The sequence below is a fragment of the Mesoplodon densirostris genome, chromosome 6, assembly GCF_025265405.1.
Source record: "Mesoplodon densirostris isolate mMesDen1 chromosome 6, mMesDen1 primary haplotype, whole genome shotgun sequence".
NCBI lineage: Eukaryota > Metazoa > Chordata > Mammalia > Artiodactyla > Ziphiidae > Mesoplodon > Mesoplodon densirostris.
This window is the reverse complement of record NC_082666.1, coordinates 127,080,174-127,100,029: the sequence shown is the minus strand read 5'-3', so window position 1 is coordinate 127,100,029 and position 19,856 is coordinate 127,080,174. Positions and strand designations below refer to the sequence as shown.

Genomic DNA, 19,856 nt, shown 5'->3' with positions numbered 1-19,856 from the left:
CAAGAAAACACTCCCATTTATCACTGCAACAAAAAGAATAAAATATCTAGGAATAAACCTACCTAAGGAGACAAAAGACCTGTATGCAGAAAATTATAAGACACTGATGAAAGAAATTAAAGATGATACAAATAGATGGAGTGATATACCATGTTCCTGGATTGGAAGAATCAATATTGGGAAAATGACTCTACTACCCAAAGCAAACTACAGATTCAATGCAATCCCTATCAAACTACCACTGGCATTTTTCACAGAACTAGAACAATAAATTTCACAATTTGTATGGAAACACAAAAGACCCCGAAGAGCCAAAGCAATCTTGAGAACGGAATATGGAGCTGGAGGAACCAGGCTCCCTGACTTCAGACTATACTACAAAGCTACAGTAATCAAGACAGTATGGTACTGGCACAAAAACAGAAAGATAGATTAATGGAACAGGATAGAAAGCCCAGAGATAAACCCATGCACATATGGTCACCATATCTTTGATAAAGGAGGCAGGAATGTACAGTGGAGAAAGGACAGCCTCTTCAATAACTGGTGCTAGGAAAACTGGACAGGTACATGTAAAAGTATGAGATTAGATCACCCCTTAACACCATACACAAAAATAAGCTCAAAATGGATTAAAGACCTAAATGTAAGGCCAGAAACTATCAAACTCTTAGAGGAAAACACAGGCAGAACACTCTATGACATAAATCACAGCAAGATCCTTTTGGACCCACCTCCTAGAGAAATGGAAATAAAAACAAAAATTAACACATGGGACCTAATGAAACTTCAAAGCTTTTGCACAGCAAAGGAAACCATAAACAAAACCAAAAGACAACCCTTAGTATTTAAAAATGAAGCAAATGACAAAGGATTAATCTCCAAAATTTATAAGCAGCTCTTGCAGCTCAATAGCAAAAAAAAAACAAACAACCCAATCCAAAAATGGGCAGAAGACCTAAATAGACATTTCTCCAAAGAAGATATACAGGCTGCCAACAAACACATGAAAGAATGCTCAACATCATTAATCATTAGAGAAATGCAAATCAAAACTACAATGAGATATTGGCTCACACCAGTCAGAATGGCCATCCTCAAAAAATCTAGAAACAATAAATGCTGGAGAGGGTGTGGAGAAAAGGGAACACTCTTGCACTGCTGGTGGGAATGTGAATTGGTACAGCCACTATGGAGAACAGTATGGAGGTTCCTTAAACAACTACAAATACAACTACCATATGACCCAGCAATCCCACTACTAGGCATATACCCTGAGAAAACCATAATTCAAAAAGAGACATGTACCAAAATGTTCATTGCAGCTCTATTCACAATAGCCCGGAGCTGGAAACAACCTAAGTGTCCATCATCGGATGAATGGATAAAGAAGATGTGGCACATATATACAATGGAATATTACTCAGCCATAAAAAGAAACGAAACTGAGCTATTTGTAATGAGGTGGATAGACCTAGAGTCTGTCATACAGAGTGAAGTAAGTCAGAAAGAGAAAGCCAAATACGGTATGCTAACACATATATATGGAATTTAAGAAAACAAAACTGTCATGAAGAACCTCGGGGTAAAATGGGAATAAAGACACAGACCTACTTGAGAATGGACTTGAGGATATGGGGAGGGGGAAGGGTAAGCTGTGACAAAGTGAAAGAGCGTCATGGACATATATACAGTACCAAACGTAAGGTAGATAGATAGTGGGCAGCAGCCGCATAGCACAAGGAGATCAGCTTGGTGCTTTGTGACCACCTGGAGGGGTGGGATGGGGAGGGTGGGAGGGAGGGAGATGCATGAGGGAAGGGATGTGGGAACAGATGTATATGTGTCACTGATTCACTTTGTTATAAAGCAGAAACTAATAAAAAAAAAATAAAAAATAAAAAATAAAAATAAAAAAAAGAGACATGTACCAAAATGTTCATTGCAGCTCTATTCACAATAGCCCGGAGATGGAAACAACCTAAGTGTCCATCATCGGATAAATGGATAAAGAAGATGTGGCACATATATACAATGGAATATTACTCAGCCATAAAAAGAAACAAAACTGAGCTATTTGTAATGAGGTGGATAGACCTAGAGTCTGTCATACAGAGTGAAGTAAGTCAGAAAGAGAAACACAAATACGGTATGCTAACAAATATATATGGAATTTAAGAATAAAATGTCATGAAAAACCTAGGGGTAAAACAGGGATAAAGACACAGATCTACCTGAGAATGGACTTGAGGATATGCGGAGGGGGAAGGTGAGCTGTGACAAAGCGAGAGAGAGGCATGGACATATATATACGCTACCAAACGTATGATAGATAGATAGTGGGAAGCAGCTGCATAGCACAGGGAGATCAGCTCGGTGCTTTGTGAATGCCTGGAGGGGTGGGATAGGGAGGGTGGGAGGGAGGGAGACGCAAGAGGAAAGGGATATGGGAACAGATGTATATGTATAACTGATTCACTTTGTTATAAAGCAGAAACTAATAAAAAAAATAGAAGATCTGGCTCATCTATACAATGGACTGTTACTCAGCCATAAAAGGAAACAAAATTTATTTATTTGTTGTGAGGCGGATGGACCTAGAGTTTATCATACGGAATGAAGTATGTCAGAAAGAGAAAAACAAATATTGTATGCTAACACATATATCTGGAATCCAAAGAAAACATGGTTCTGATGAACCTAGGGGGAGGACAGGAATCAAGACGCAGATGTAGAGAATGGACCTGAGGACAAAGGGAGGGAGAAGGGTAATTTGGGACGAAGTGAGAGTGTAGCATTGACATATATAAACTACCAAATGTAAAACAGATAGCTAGTAGGAAGCAGCCGCATAGCACAAGGAAAACAGCTCAGTGCTTTGTGACCATCTAGAGGGGTGAGATAGGGAGCATTGGAGTGAGACGCAAGCGGGAGTAGATATGGGGATATATGTATACATGTAGGTGATTCACTTTGTTATACAGCAGAAACTAACGTAACTTTGTAAAGCAACTATAGACCAATAAAGTTGTTAAAAAAAAGAAAAATGAAAAAGAAATGAAGGAAACGATAGCAAAGATCAAAAAAACTAAAAGCTGGTTCTTTGAGAAGATAAACAAAATTGATAAACCATTAGCCAGACTCATCAAGAAAAAAAGGGAGAAGACTCAAATCAATAGAATTAGAAATGAAAAAGGAGAAGTAACAACTGACACTGCAGAAATACAAAAGATCATGAAAGATTACTACAAGCAACTCTATGCCAATAAAATGGACAACCTGGAAGAAATGGACAAATTCTTAGAAATGCACAACCTGCCAAGACTGAATCAGGAAGAAACAGAAAATATGAACAGACCAATCACAAGCACTGAAATTGAAACTGTCATTAAAAACCTTCCAACAAACAGAAGCTCAGGACCAGATGGCTTCAAAAGCGAATTCTCTCAAACATTTAGAGAAGGGCTAACACCTATCCTTCTCAAACTCTTCCAAAATATAGCAGAGAAAGGAACACTCCCAAACTCATTCTACAAAGCCACCATCACTTTGATACCAAAACCACACAAGGATGTCACAAAGAAAGAAAACAACAGACCAATATTACTGATGAACATAGATGCAAAAATCCTCAACAAAATACTAGCAAACAGAATCCAACAGCACATTAAAAGGATCATACACCATGATCAAGTGGGGTTTATTCCAGGCATGCAAGGATTCTTCAATATACACAAATCAATCAACGTGATAACACCATATTAACAAATTGAAGGCGAAAAAACATATGATCATCTCAATAGATGCAGAGAAAGCTTTCGACAAAATTCAACACCCATTTATGATAAAAACCCTGCAGAAAGTAGGCGTAGAGGGAACTTTCCTCAATATAATAAAGGCCATATATGACAAACCTACAGCCAACATCGTCCTCAATGGTGAAAACCTGGAACCATTTCCACCAACATCAGGAACAAGACAAGGTTGCCCACTCTCACCACTCTTATTCAACATCATTTTGGAAGTGTTAGCCACAGCAATCAGAGAAGAAAAGGAAATAAAAGGAATCCAAATCGGAAAACAAGAAGTAAAGCTGTCACTCTTTGCAGATGACATGATACTATACATAGAGAATCCTAAAGATGCTACCAGAAAACTACTAGAGCTAATCAAAGAATTTTGTGAAGTAGCAGAATGCAAAATTAATGCACAGAAATCTCTGGCATTCCTGTACACTAATGATGAAAAATCTGAAAGTGAAATCAAGAAAACACTCCCATTTATCACTGCAACAAAAAGAATAAAATATCTAGGAATAAACCTACCTAAGGAGACAAAAGACCTGTATGCAGAAAATTATAAGACACTGATGAAAGAAATTAAAGATGATACAAATAGATGGAGTGATATACCATGTTCCTGGATTGGAGGAATCAATATTGGGAAAATGACTCTACTACCCAAAGCAAACTACAGATTCAATGCAATCCCTATCAAACTACCACTGGCATTTTTCACAGAACTAGAACAATAAATTTCACAATTTGTATGGAAACACAAAAGACCCCGAAGAGCCAAAGCAATCTTGAGAACGGAATACGGAGCTGGAGGAACCAGGCTCCCTGACTTCAGACTATACTACAAAGCTACAGTAATCAAGACAGTACGGTACTGGCACAAAAACAGAAAGATAGATCAATAGAACAGGATAGAAAGCCCAGAGATAAACCTACGCACATATGGTCACCTTATCTTTGATAAAGGAGGCAGGAATGTACAGTGGAGAAAGGACAGCCTCTTCAATAACTGGTGCTGGGAAAACTGGACAGGTACATGTAAAAGTATGAGATTAGATCACCCCTTAACACCATACACAAAAATAAGCTCAAAATGGATTAAAGACCTAAATGTAAGACCAGAAACTATCAAACTCTTAGAGGAAAACACAGGCAGAACACTCTATGACATAAATCACAGCAAGATCCTTTTGGACCCACCTCCTAAAGAAATGGAAATAAAAACAAAAATTAACACATGGGACCTAATGAAACTTCAAAGCTTTTGCACAGCAAAGGAAACCATAAACAAAACCAAAAGACAACCCTTAGTATTTAAAAATGAAGCAAATGACAAAGGATTAATCTCCAAAATTTATAAGCGCTCTTGCAGCTCAATAGCAAAAAAACAAACAACCCAATCCAAAAATGGGCAGAAGATCTAAACAGACATTTCTCCAAAGAAGAGATACAGACTGCCAACAAACACATGAAAGAATGCTCAACATCATTAATCATTAGAGAAATGCAAATCAAAACTACAATGAGATATCATCTCACACCAGTCAGAATGCCCATCCTCAAAAAATCTAGAAACAATAAATGCTGGAGAGGGCGTGGAGAAAAGGGAACACTCTTGCACTGCTGGTGGGAATGTGAATTGGTACAGCCACTATGGAGAACAGTATGGAGGTTCCTTAAACAACTACAAATACAACTACCATATGACCCAGCGATGCCACTACTAGGCATATACCCTGAGAAAACCATAATTCAAAAAGAGACATGTACCAAAATGGTCATTGCAGCTCTATTCACAATAGCCCGGAGATGGAAACAACCTAAGTGTCCATCATCGGATGAATGGATAAAGAAGATGTGGCACATATATAGAATGGAATATTACTCAGCCATAAAAAGAAACGAAACTGAGCTATTTGTAATGAGGTGGATAGACCTAGAGTCTGTCATACAGAGTGAAGTAAGTCAGAAAGAGAAACACAAATACCATATGCTAACACAAATATATGGAATTTAAGGAAATGTCATGAAAAACCTAGGGGTAAAACAGGAATAAACTCACAGATGTACTTGAGAATGGACTTGAGGATATGGGGAGGGGGAAGGGTAAGCAGTGACAAAGCGAAAGAGAGGCATGGACATATATACACTACCAAACGTAAGGTAGATAGCTAGTGGGAAGCAGCCGCAGAGCACAGGGAGATCAGCTCGGTGCTTTGTGACTTCCTGGAGGGGTGGGATGGGGAGGGTGGGAGGGAGGGAGATGCATGAGGGAAGGGATGTGGGAACAGATGTATATGTATAACTGATTCACTTTGTTATAAAGCAGAAACTAATAAAAAAATTAAAAAAAGAATATTACTCAGCCATAAAAAGAAAGGAAATTGTGCTATCTGTAATGAGGTGGACAGACCTAGAGTCTGTCATACAGAGTGAAGTAAGTCAGAAAGAGAAAGACAAATGCTGTATGCTAACACATATATATGGAATTTAAGAAAAAAAATGTCATGAAGAACCTAGGGGTAAGACAGGAAGAAAGACATCGACCTACTAGAGAATGGACTTGAGGGTATGGGGAGGGGGAAGGGTAAGCTGTGACAAAGCGATAGAGAGGCATGGACATATATACACTACCAAACGTAAGGTAGATATCTAGTGGGAAGCAGCTGCATAGCACAGGGAGATCAGCTCGGTGCTTTGTGACCAACTAGAGGGGTGGGATAGGGAGGGTCGGAGGGAGGGAGACGCAAGAGGGAAGAGATATGGGAACATATGTATATGTACAACTGATTCACTTTGTTATAAAGCAGAAACTAACACACCATTGTAAAGCAATTATACTCCAATAAAGATGTAAAAATAAATAAATAAAATAATTTTAAAAAATAAAAAATCCTTTTACAAGACACAATATTATATTTTTAATTAAATATTTTCACTGTTCAGTTATTCACATTACTAATTTAGAAGACAGTTTCTAATAAATTATTTTTTAAAAAGGAAGTTACCTGTTTCCTGCTCACCCATCATCTAATTCCCTTTCCCCAGAAGCAACCATTTTCAACTCTTTCAGCTTTTTTTAAATTTTTGGCTGTTTTTCACAATTAGGTATTACTTACTGATTTCCTACTCCAGAGAATGCTATGATTCTTCATTGACCTGCAATGCCACTTCTGTCAAATATTAGCTTTCCGCACGTTGGCCTCTCTATTCTGTCCCACTTGTCTAGCTGCAGCAAGTCCATCCATGGCTTTTAGAATAAGCTTTGTATTTAGTAGGCTACGTCTCCTAGAATCCTCTTCCTTCCTGTTCTTCAAGAGAACCTTGGCTCCCCTTGATCCTTTGCTCTTTCATGTAACTTTTATCAAATTCCACTTAAAAACCCACTGGTTTTTTAATAAGATGGCACTGACTTCATAGATTGATTTGGAGACATCTTTATAATATTTAATATCCTTATCTATGAGCATAGTGTCCCCTCCACTTATCAAAGCTTTCTTAATTTTTCAATAAAGTTTTAAAATTCTCTCAATAAACATCTTTCATATCTTTTCTTAGATATACTCCTAGGAACCTTATATTTTTATTGCATTTTAGTTGTATGTCTTCAAAATTATGTTTGGGGGCTTCCCTGGTGGCGCAGTAATTGAGAGTTCGCCTGCCAATGCGGGGGACACAGGTTCGTGCCCTGGTCCGGGAGGATCCCACATGCCGCAGAGCGGCTGGGCCCGTGGGCCATGGCCGCTGGGCCTGCGCTTCCGGGGCCTGTGCTCCACAGCAGGAGAGGCCATGGCGGTGGGAGGCCCGCGTACCACAAAAAAAAAAAAAAAAAAAGTTTGGTGTAGAGAAATGCCTACAATTTCAAGATTCTTTCAGTTTCCTATGTAGAAAAGTATATAATCAACAACTAAGAGCAGGGACTTCCCTGGTGGTCCAATGGTTAAGACTTCGCGCACCCAATGCAGGGGGGCAGGTTTAACCCCCGATCGGGGAATTAAGATCCCATGTACTGTGTGGCCAAAAAAAACAAAACAAAAAAACCCGACTAATAGCAATTTTGCTTCTTTCATTTCAATCCTAATACCTTTTATTTTTCCTTCTTGTCTTCCTGAGTCAGCTAGGAGTAGCGATGGCAGGCATCTTTGTCTCGCTCTTGAACTTAAAGGGAATAATGAAAGATTTGCTTTTTGTATGTTTTTGTTTTTGTAGCTACCTTGTATCAGATTAAATAAATTCCTTTCAAATCCAACTCTGCTAAGAGCTTTTGTCATAAGTAGATGTTTAATTTTATCAAATTGGTTTTTTTTCTCTTCTAATTTTGTTTCACCATGTATGTAATTTGTCTTTTCTCTTTGGTTAATATTGTGATATTCTCTTTGCCTTACTGTTCGATAGCTGAACTCAATACATCTAAGTAAAAATTTCCTTTTGATTATCCTACATGGTGTTTGCTGGGATACCCTTGTGCATCTTTGCAGTCCATAGATTCCCCTCCACACCCAAGACAAGGAAATCACTAATCTGCTTTCGGTCACTTTTAGTGTCTTATTTAAGAAATCTTTGCCTAATCGATGGTCATAAAGATTTTCTCCTGTGTTTTCTTCAAGAAATTGTATACCTTTAGCTCTTATGTTTTAGTCTATAATATATTTTGAGTTAATTTTTGTGGATGGAAGTAAAGGTCTAGATCTATCTTTTATCAGTCCAATTGTTCCAATGCCATTAGTTGAAAAAAACTCTCCTTTACCTATAGAATTGTCTAGGCACCTTTGGCAAAAATTGACCACAAATGGGAGAGCTTCTCTCTAGACCCTCTATCCTGTTCCATGGATTTATATATCTATCCTTAAGCCAATATACCACATTCTCTTGATTACTATAACCTGATAGTAAATTTTGAAATCAAGTAATGTAAATAATTTAGCTATTTTTTTTTCAAAGATGTTTTGGCTATTCTAGTAACTCTGCAGTTCCATATAAATTTCAGGATAATCTTGACAATTTCTACAAAGACATCTATTGGAATTTTGATAGGAGTTGCACTCAATCAATAAATCAATTTGGAGAGAATCAGCATCTTAATGAGAGGTGAGCAAACTATAGTCCACAAGCCAAATCCAGGCCCCTGCTTGTTTTTGTAAATGCAGGCATACCTCAGAGACATTGCAGGTTTGGTTCCAGACCACTGCAATGAAGTGAATATTGCAACAAAGCGAGTCACAAATTTTTTGCTTTCCCAATGCATGTATATGTTTACACTATACTGTAGTCTATTAAGTGTGCAACATCAATATGTCTTAAAAAAATAAAATGTACATACTTAATTTTTAAATATTTTGTTGCTAAAAAATGCTAACCATCATCTGAGCCTTTAGCAAGTCATAATCTTTCTGCTGGTGGAGGATTTGAAATATTTTCAGAATTACCAAAATGCAACAGAGACATGAAGTAAGCAAACGCTGTTGGAAAAACGGCACTGAAAGACTTGCTTGACATAGGATTGCCACAAACCTTCAATTTGTAAAGAACGCAATATCTGAAAAGCACAATAAGATGAAAACGCAATAAAATGAGGTATGCCTGTAAGATACCATTGGAACACAGCACCACCCATTCATTGATATATTATCTATTGCTGTTTTCATGCTGTTAACAGCAGAGTGGAGCAGCTGCAACAAAGATTTCATGACCCCCAAAGCCTAAAGTATTTACTATTGGGTCCTTTACATAACTCAGCCCATCACTGATCTTAATCATATTGTCTTCCAATCCATGAACATGTGTTTCTCCTTTTATTTAGATGTCCTTTAACTTCTCTCAGCAATGTTTTGTGTTTTTCAGTGTATAGATCCTGCCCTTTTGTTAAACTTATTACTAAGTATTTTATTCATTTTAAGATTGCTTATTGCCAGTTAGATTTTGTACACTTGTATCGAGCAACCTTGCTAAACTTATTAGTTCTAGTTATTTTGTTCATTTCTACTCTTATTTTAATCATTTCATTCTTTCAAGTTACTTTGCTCATTTTTTCCCCAGTTTCTTAAGTTGGAGCTTAAGTTGGTTATTTTAGACCTTTCTTCTTGTTTTATATTAGCACTTTAACATTATAAGTTTCTCTCTAAACATTGCTTTAGCTATATTCTACAAATTTTGATATTATCATTCAGTTCAAAATATTTCCTAATTTCCTTTCTGATTTCATCTTTGAGTTACAGATTATTTACAGGCATTTTGTTTAATTTAGAAAGACTGGGTATTCCTCGATACCTTAGTGTTAACTGATTTCTAATATAATTACTCTGTGATCAGGGATTATATACTGTATGGTTTCAATCCTTTTAAATTTATTGATATTTATTTAATAGCCCAGAGTATATCCTCTCTTAGAAAACATACCATGTGCTCTTGCATGTTGTTCATTCTGCAGAAGTTGGGAAGTAGTATTCAATGAATACCAGAAAGTGCTGTTCAGATTCTCTGTCTCTACTTGTTTTGTTGTTTTGTTTCAGTTTAGTTGTTCTATTACTTGCTGAGAGGGCAGTTTAAACAATCTACAATCATCACAGAATTGCTTATTTCTTCATTTCCATCAATTTTGGCTATCAAGCACAAATATTTATTTTTATATATAAATCATTATGTTGTCCTGATGAATTTTATTATTATGGAATGACCCTCTTTATTTGATCATATTCTGTGTCTTGAAGTTTTTTTTTAATCTGGAATGAATAAAGCTACCTCTTTTTTATACTTACTATTTTCATGGCACATTTTCCCCACCCATTTATTTTCAATCCACCTCTTTATATTCAAAATACATCTCTTGTACACAGCAATATTTGCATCTTGCTTTCTTTTCTTCTTCTTCTTCTTTTTTTGGCCACACCACGCAGCTTGAGGGATCTCAGTTCCCCGACCAGGGACTGAAACCGAGCCTTCAGCAGTGAAAGCCTTGGAATCCTAACCACTAGGCCACCAGGGAACTCTCTTGCTTTTTTTTCTTTAATTCATTCTGACAGTCTCTGCCTTTTAATTGGAGCATTTAGCTCACCAATATTAAATAATGATACAGCTGGATTTTAGTCTAGCATTTATTTTGTTTGCCCCTTCAGTTTTTATTGCTGTTTCTTCTTTCCCACTTTCTTTTGAATTATTTAAATACTTTTTAGAATTGCACTTTAATGTATCAATCTTTTAATTATACCTCTTAACATTTTTAAGAAGTGACTGCTTAAGACAATGGTTCTCAGCTAGGGGTGATTTTGCCCCAAGAGAACATCTGTCAATGACTGAATAAACAAGACCAAAAGACAACCCTCAGAATGGGACAAAATATTTGCAAATGAAGCAAATGACAAAGGATTAATCTCCAAAATTTATAAGCAGTTCATGCAGCTCAATAGCAAAAAAACAAACAACCCAATCCAAAAATGGGCAGAAGACCTAAATAGACATTTCTCCAAAGAAGATATACAGGCTGCCAACAAACACATGAAAGAATGCTCAACATCATTAATCATTAGAGAAATGCAAATCAAAACTACAATGAGATATTATCTCACACCAGTCAGAATGGCCATCCTCAAAAAATCTAGAAACAATAAATGCTGGAGAGGGTGTGGAGAAAATGGAACACTCCTGCACTGCTAGTGGGAATGTGAATTGGTACAGCCACTATGGAGAACAGTATGGAGGTTCCTTAAACAACTACAAATAGAACTACCATATGACCCAGCAATCCCACTACTGGGCATATACCCTGAGAAAACCATAATTCAAAAAGAGTCATGTACCAAAATGTTCATTGCAGCTCTTCCAGAGATGGAAACAACCTAAGTGTCCATCATCGGATGAATGGATAAAGAAGATGTGGCACATATATACAATGGAATATTACTCAGCCATAAAAAGAAACGAAACTGAGCTATTTGTAATGAGGTGGATAGACCTAGAGTCTGTCATACAGAGTGAAGTAAGTCAGAAAGAGAAAGCCAAATACGGTATGCTAACACATATATATGGAATTTAAGAAAACAAAACTGTCATGAAGAACCTCGGGGTAAAATGGGAATAAAGACACAGACCTACTTGAGAATGGACTTGAGGATATGGGGAGGGGGAAGGGTAAGCTGTGACAAAGTGAGAGAGTAGCATGGACATATATACACTACTAAACGTAAAATAGATAGCTAGTGGGAAGCAGCTGCATGGCACACGGAGATCAGCTCAGTGCTTTGTGACTGACTGGAGGGGTGGGATAGGGAGGGTGGGAGGGAGGGAGACGCAAGAGGGAAGGGATATGGGAACAGATGTATATGTATAACTGATTCACTTTGTTATAAAGCAGAAACTAATACACCATTGTGAAGCAATTATACTCCAATAAAGTTGTAAAAAAAAAAATGACTGAAGACTACTGGGGTTGGAGGAAAAGAATGCTCCTGGCATCTAGTGGCAGGCCAGGGATACTGCCAAACATCCTACAATGCACAGGAAAGCTTCTCACAACAAAGAATTATCTAGCCCAAATGTCAACAGTGCCAAGTTCGAGAAACTCTGCTCTAGGGATTATAATATATATTGTTAATTTAAATATTAGCCCACATTACGTAATATGTAAAAAACTTAAAGCTGTATTAGTCTATATCCATTCAGCCACACCACACGCAGTCATTTTTAATGACATAGTTTCCATACGTAATATGTCTACATACACTATAAACACCACAAAGGCAATGCCATAGTTTGTTTTTGTTTTTTTAATAAATTTATTTATTTTTGGCTGCATTGGGTCTTCGTTGCTGTGTGCGGGCTCTTCATTGTGGTGGCTTCTCTTGTTGCAGAGCACAGGCTTCCGTAGTTGTGGCACGTGGGCTCAGTAGTTGTGGCTCGCGGGCTCTAGAGCACAGGCTCGAACCCGTGTCCCCTCCATTGGCAGGCAGATTCTTTTTTTTTTTTTTTTTTTCTTTTTTGCGGTATGTGGGCCTCTCACTGTTGTGGCCTCTCCCGTTGCGGAGCACAGGCTCCGGACGCGCAGGCCCAGCGGCCATGGCTCACGGGCCCAGCCGCTCCGCGGCATATGGGATCCTCCCAGACCGGGGCACAAACCCGTATCCCCTGCATCGGCAGGCGGACTCTTAACCACTTGCGCCACCAGGGAGGCCCTGGCAGGCAGATTCTTAACCACTGTGCCACCAGGGAAGCCCCCAATGCCATAGTTTTTGCTTTAAGTAGTCATACATATTTTAAAGACACTAAAAAGAAAAAAAAATAGCTTGTTATATTTACCTAGAATTTACCATTTCCAATATTCTTCAATCATTTTGAATATTCAGGTTTCCCTCTGGTATTATTTCCCTTCAGTCTGAAGAAATTCCTTTAACATTTCTTATAGTGAAGGTCTCTTGGTGACAAATTCTTAGTTTCTTTTTATCTGAAAATGTTGTCTCACCTTCCTCCTTGAAAGATACTTTCACCAGATACAGAATTCAGGGTTGGTAGGTTTTACTCCTTTCAACACTTTAAAAGTTTTGTCTTCTAGTCACCGTGATTTCTGATGAATAGTCCACGGTCATTTGAATTGTCTCTGTGTATGTAATGTGTTGTTTTTATCTGGCAGCTTTCAAGATCTTCATGTTATCATGGTTTACCGACAGCCTGACTATGATGTGCCTAGCATGATTTTCTTCATACTTATCCTGTTTGGGGCTTGTTGAGTTTTTTGAATTCAGAAAATTCACCAAATTTTTAGTTTCTGAACATTATTTCTTTAAGTATTTTTGCTACCTATTCTGTCTATTCTCTCCTGGATCTGTAATTACACATATACTAGACATTTTGATATTGTTCCACATGTTCCTGAGGCTCTGTTTATTTTTCCATAATTTCTCTTCTCTCTTTATTTCTCCAAATAATTTCTATTGCTCTAATTTCAATTTTACTGTTTCTGTCCTCTGTTATTTAGCCTACTGAATATTTTATTTCAGATACAAATTTTTCAAAAAATGCTGAGTTCCATTTGACTCTTCTTAATGTTTTCTATTTCTCTGCTGAAGTTTCCTGTCTTTTCTCTCATTTTAAGCATAGTTTCCTTTATGGAAAATTGGGCAGTTTAAACAGCTGCTCGAAAGATCTTGTATGATCACTTGAACATCTGAGTCATCCTGGGGTGGGCAATTGCTGATTGTCTTTTGTTTTTTGTAAAGAGCCCAGCTTTTTGTGTTACTAAAGAGGTTTAGTTTAGTCAAAAAAACCAAAGCCCATGTCATCATCAGACTCTTCAGATTCTTCTTTCTTTGCTTGCACTTTCTTCTCCTCAGCTGGGACAGCACTGGGGGAGGGGGTCGGGACCTCCTGCTGGGTCAGCACCAGCTGCTGGGGCAGGTCCATTGCAGATGAGGCTCCCGATGTTGACACTGGCCAAAGCCTTTGCAAACAAGCCTGGCCAGAAAGGTTCAACATTTACACCTGCTGCTTTAATGAAGGCGTTGATCTTATCCTCCGTGACCCTCACCTCAGTCGTGCAGGATGAGGGCTGAGTAGATGCAGGCGAGCTCCGAGACGGAGGCCATGGTGCAGGTGAGTGCTAGGCAGGTGCTGCCAGGAGCGATGCTAGTCACCGGACGAAGTGAGGGCTGCACCCCAATGCAGCCTTAGCTTCCTCAGAAGGACCAAGCACCTTACCGGCAGCTGAGGAAAGGGAGCTGATTGTCTTTTTTCTTGAGAACGGGTCATAATATCCTGGCTCAACTTTGGACTGTATCCTGGACATTGTGCATGTCCAGAAACTGCATTCTATTACACACCTTTGAAGAGTGTTATGGTTCTGTTTTACAAGGAACCAGCTTGTTCAGACTTAAACTGCAAACTCTGTAACATCTGAGGTGCACGGCAGCTCAGACCTTAGCTCTGACTGCTCCCAGTCTGTCCCATGCAATCATGGGTCAAGAGTCAGCCAGAGATTCAGGGTTATATAGAGAATCAAGGTTCCCCTCCTCTGGCTCTCTGGTTCCCCAAGCCCTTCCCCTGGTTCCTCCCACCAGAGAGAAAGTGGGCTTTTCACCAGAATGTTAGCTGTCCTATACCATCAATGCCATAACTTCACTGACCTCAGGACAAGGCCTGCAAAATAGGAAATTCACCCTGTCACTCACTTCCCCTAAGTTTTGACTCCCCTCTAAAATATGCTGATTTCTGTTCACTTACCAGAGCCTCCAAGTAGTAGTTTCCTGTATTTTATTCGTAGTTTGTCATTGTGTATCTGCAGGGGGGCTTGTCAGATAGAAGCTACTCAACCATTACCTTATCATCATCTTTGCTGTATATTGTTTCTGAAGTAGTAGATTGGGGGAGTACAGATATACTACATACGTGTATTTCAGCAAAGTGTCTGAAATAATATTTCATGATATCCTAGAATAAAAGCATGTTAAAAGGGGAGGAACTCTTAAAGATCATTTGTCCAATACTTTCATTGTGTAGACTTGGAAACTGAGTCCCAGAAAGTCAAGCAGCCAACATATCTGGGATGCAACATAAGATATCTTGATAGCTAGTTTTAGTACTCTGTCTTCTCAATACCATACATCTCTTTTGGATATAATAGAGAAGAAGGGACTGGCTAATACTATTTAGAAAGTTTTTTAGATGGTCAAAAAACCTTACTCGGGCCTCCCTGGTGGCGCAGTGGTTGAGAGTCCGCCTGCCGATGCGGGGGATACGGGTTCGTGCCCCAGTCTGGGAGGATCCCATATGCCGCGGAGCGGCTGGGCCCGTGAGCCATGGCCGCTGGGCCTGCGCGTCCGGAGCCTGTGCTCCGCGATGGGGGGGGCCGCAACAGTGAGAGGCCCGCGTACCGCAAAAAAAAAAAAAAAAAAAAAAAAACCTTACTCAATGAATACTGACTGATTAAGTGATATATGTCTACCTGGCAGAGAATTCCAATGATATATAGAAGGTCTTATTGTCCTTTTGTCCTATCCTGCATAAATGCACACATTCCTATATTCATTCGCTCAACAAATAACTACTGCTTGCCAATCATGTGCTAAGAATACAGTAGATACCCTGAGAAAACCATAATTAAAAAAGAGTCATGTACCACAATGTTCACTGCAGCTCTCTTTACAATAGCCAGGACATGGAAACAACCTAAGTGTCCATCAACAGATGAATGGATAAAGAAGATGTGGCACATATATACAATGGAATATTACTCAACCATAAAAAGAAACAAAATTGAGTTATTTGTAGTAAGGTGGATGGACCTAGAGTCTGTCATACAGAGTGAAGTAAGTCAGAAATAGAAAAACAAATACTGTATGCTAACACATATATATGGAATGTGAAAAAAAAAAATAAGGTTCTGAGGAACCTAGGGGCAGGACAGGAATAAAGATGCAGACGTAGAGAATGGACTTGAGGACACAGGGAGGGGGAAGGGTAAGCTGGGACGAAGTGAGAGAGTGCCATGGACTTATATATACTACCAAATGTAAAATAGATAGCTAGTGGGAAGCAGCTGCATAGCACAGGGAGATCAGCTCGGGGCTTTGTGACCACCTAGAGGGGTGGGATAAGGAGGGTGGGAGGGAGATGCAAGAGGGAGGAGATATGGAGATATACGTATATGTACAGTTGATTCACTTTGTTATGAAGCAGAAAGTAACACACCATTGTAAAGCAATTACACTCCAATAAAGATGTTAAAAAAAAAGAATACAGTAGAGAATAAGAATGACATGTATGTTTCCCACTGTCCTAAAGTTTATATTCTAGCAGCTTGTATCCTAGACAAGAGAGACAATAAACAAACAATGAATAAGAAGCTTTCACATTAGTGACCCCCTCCTACTTGAAGCTCGCTCTTCCCTTGGCTTTTTCCTCCACTCATCCCTTACATGGTTCATCCTTGGCCCCCTACTTACTTTAGATGCTTTCCCTTGGCAATATCAACTTCTCCCCATGGTTCCCACAATGTATACACTGATTACGCTCAATATTTCATTTTTAACACAGATCTCTCAAATAAGCTCTGAAGTATCTCTTGTACATATTCAATGACATGTACCACACAGGCCCTTTGAATTTGCCATCCCCAAAACTGAACTCAGCTCATTCCCTGTCAAACACATTTCTCTTTCTGTCTTTCCCATCTCAATGGTAAAACCTAGATGCCACTGCCTGTTGTACTTCTCACATCCAGGGAGTGGGTCACCAACTCCTTTTAATTCCACTTCCTGAATCTTTTTGCACTATAACCACTCTGCTACTGATCCAACCATCTTCTTTATATTATTACAGTATCCTATTAAGCAGTTTCTCAGCATTTTGCAACAGAGCTGACTTTCTATAACACAGATCTAATAATTTCATTTCCCCTGTGCCTCGTGGAAATTTTGTCAGCACTTATTTTATTGTATTCAATTACTTAGATAATTATTAGACTTTGAACAATTAGAAGGAAGGGACCATGTTTTGCTTATCTAAAATTTCCATAATCTAGCAATAGTAAGTAAATACCTCAGATCAAGGCATTAAAGATGTTCTCATTAAATCTGTAGATTACAAAATTTGTGGATTACAAAATTTGCAGGAATGTAAAACAGAAATTCAAATATACAAATTGCTTAAATAATTAGCTAACCCCAAAAGGAAATGCCTACGAGGAAAAAAGTGTTGAATATAAGAATGAATGAATGGACAAACAAACAAAAAGGCAAGGAGGATCCCTTAATAACACATGTATAAGGATGAAGGAATTTTAGTTTATTTCATTAGTAATTTAATTCTGAAAAAGGCCAATGCAACTTTGGGGTAAAGTATCAGTAATAGTTCCAATCTATGCTAAATGTCACGGGTACCATGTTTTAAGAGAATCAATGACAAACTGAAGGCCTTGCTGAGGAAAGCAGCCAGGACAAGGTGGGGCCCTGAGTTCAGTATTATGGGAAAAGGCTGAAATAAATACTGATATTTAATCTGTAGAAGAGGAAACTTAATGGGGACATAAAAGTTCTTAATTTGAAGAACAATTCATAGTAGAGGAATAAGACAACCTGAAAAACACAAGGCAACATCAGAAACATGGGGTCTAAGTACAGGGGAACTTCAGGTTGGTATTAGGACTGTTCCCATATGGGACGTTACTGTGTGATTTTGCAAATTCTCTTGCACTAGAGATTTCAAGCAGAACCTGGACAACCACACCGTGGATGTGTTAGCAAAGAGGATTTCTGCACAGAGTAGGAGAGTGATTTGAATGTTGGCTTGTTGAATGTAGACTTAGACTGGTTCACTTATGGCACCTAACTACAAGATAAATCATGAGCAAGTCATTTATACAGACATTTTTGGATAACCAAGAAAATCATCCAGACATCTCCCTTCCAGATCAAATTCTGACTGCCATTTTCCACCTAGGAAGTAACTAAGGATTCCTCTAGGTAGCTGTTAGCTAGTAGTTAATTGATACAAAAGAAAAGCATCATGCATTTGAGAATGTTTACTATGCAGTTTTTAATGCTATAAAGACCCTGAATATAAATGTAAATACAAGTAGTTATCCACAAACTATATAAAAATGCTCCATACACAAGAATGTAAAATTCCCCTTCCTTTCTCACTTTGCTGCTATGGACATCTTTGTTCTTTAAATTACATGGCACCCTGGTCCCTACTTCTTGATCCTCCTAGGACCCATTTACAGAGGTATGTTGGAAAAAGAAAAGTAGTAAAAAAAAAAAAAAAAACTTTTTTTTTTGAAGACCAACAGCGTCTATTTATTGGACAATTGCAGTTTCTTTCCTAATGAGATACAGCCCATTCCTTTTTTCGGGTATTTGTACATTTCAGCCAGTTAGGGGAGAAGGAGAAGGAACACTCAATGACAGACACAGATGTTTCTTTTTTGGTGAAAACAAAAAAACCTTTATAAACAACATCCCACTCGTAAGTAAAAGTGGGATAGAAAAAACTTGATTGTTTTTAATCTGGCATTTATGTATATCTTCTTATTTCATATGTACAGGTTATTTGGATACTATTACCGTCCACTGGCAGAATACTTAACAGTAGAAACAAGTATCAGGATGGAAAACGTATTAACAAAAGCTAAGAAAAAAATGGCTTCAGGAGGGTGGGCAGCAGTAGAAGCACAAAGTGTGCAGGAAGGTCCTGCCAATCTTCCAATCTTCCAGAAAGAATACGTGGATCTAGTACACTGGTCTTAGTAACCCAAATTATAAAATCACAAAAAGCATCCCACAAAAACAAATTGATACATGGTTCTCTAGTGCTCTCCTAGATACACAATGGGTTCAACAGACTTTTGGGAGATGGCTCAGAACCTAATTACTGTATACAAAGCTGTTTCCAGGGAGACACTTTTAAAACACCCCCAAATTAAAACATGTCAGGACTATCTTTATGAAGATCTTAATGTTTTATCAGTAAATCCACTGAAGAAAAATTACTTAAGCTGCAGCAATGGGAACAAATTATGCAAATCTCTGAACGGCAAAGGCTGCAGCACTAATAGCTAATAGATACTTCTTTTAGGCATGGATAAGTCAACTGCACCTTATTACTCGTCGAAAGGAAGTGATCATTTTCACAAGTAAAGTGCTGGGTTATTTCTCATTACCCATAGTTCTCTCAAAAGTTACTCACAGCTGAAGAGTAGAGTTCAAACTCTTGCTCAGGAAGGAAAGAATGCCAGCCATCTTCTATCACTTCAAACATGGGCCGGTAAAAGAAAGGGTACATCAGAGTGATGGAGTCCAGGGTAGATAATGCCTAGGGGAAAAAAGAAATAAAAAAGAAAATTGGAACATATCACAATTTTAAACACTTTCTAATTGCCAAATTGGCATTAAATACGGCCTAATAATGATGGACACCCAATATATTTCTCTAACATGGTATTTATCACTAGACACAATTATACCTTACTTAGGCTAATTACCATGCTTTCAGCCTCTAACAAAGTTTCTGGCACATAACATACACTCAATTAGCATTTGCTGAATGAACAAAAGAACAAAACAATGTGCACACCTA

At 38.3% G+C, this 19,856-nt stretch overlaps 1 protein-coding gene and 1 pseudogene across 1 annotated transcript in view; both read right to left on the bottom strand.

The window, feature by feature from the left end:
* MTMR9 (myotubularin related protein 9) overlaps positions 1 to 19,856 on the bottom strand; it is a 115,144-nt gene that overhangs the window by 79,426 nt on the left and 15,862 nt on the right. The window contains exon 3 of the mRNA XM_060102642.1: positions 19,467 to 19,592. Coding sequence (XP_059958625.1) covers positions 19,467 to 19,592 — 126 coding nt within the window. The remainder of the gene's footprint in view (positions 1 to 19,466; positions 19,593 to 19,856) is intronic.
* LOC132492288 (large ribosomal subunit protein P1-like) lies at positions 14,037 to 14,368 on the bottom strand (annotated as a pseudogene).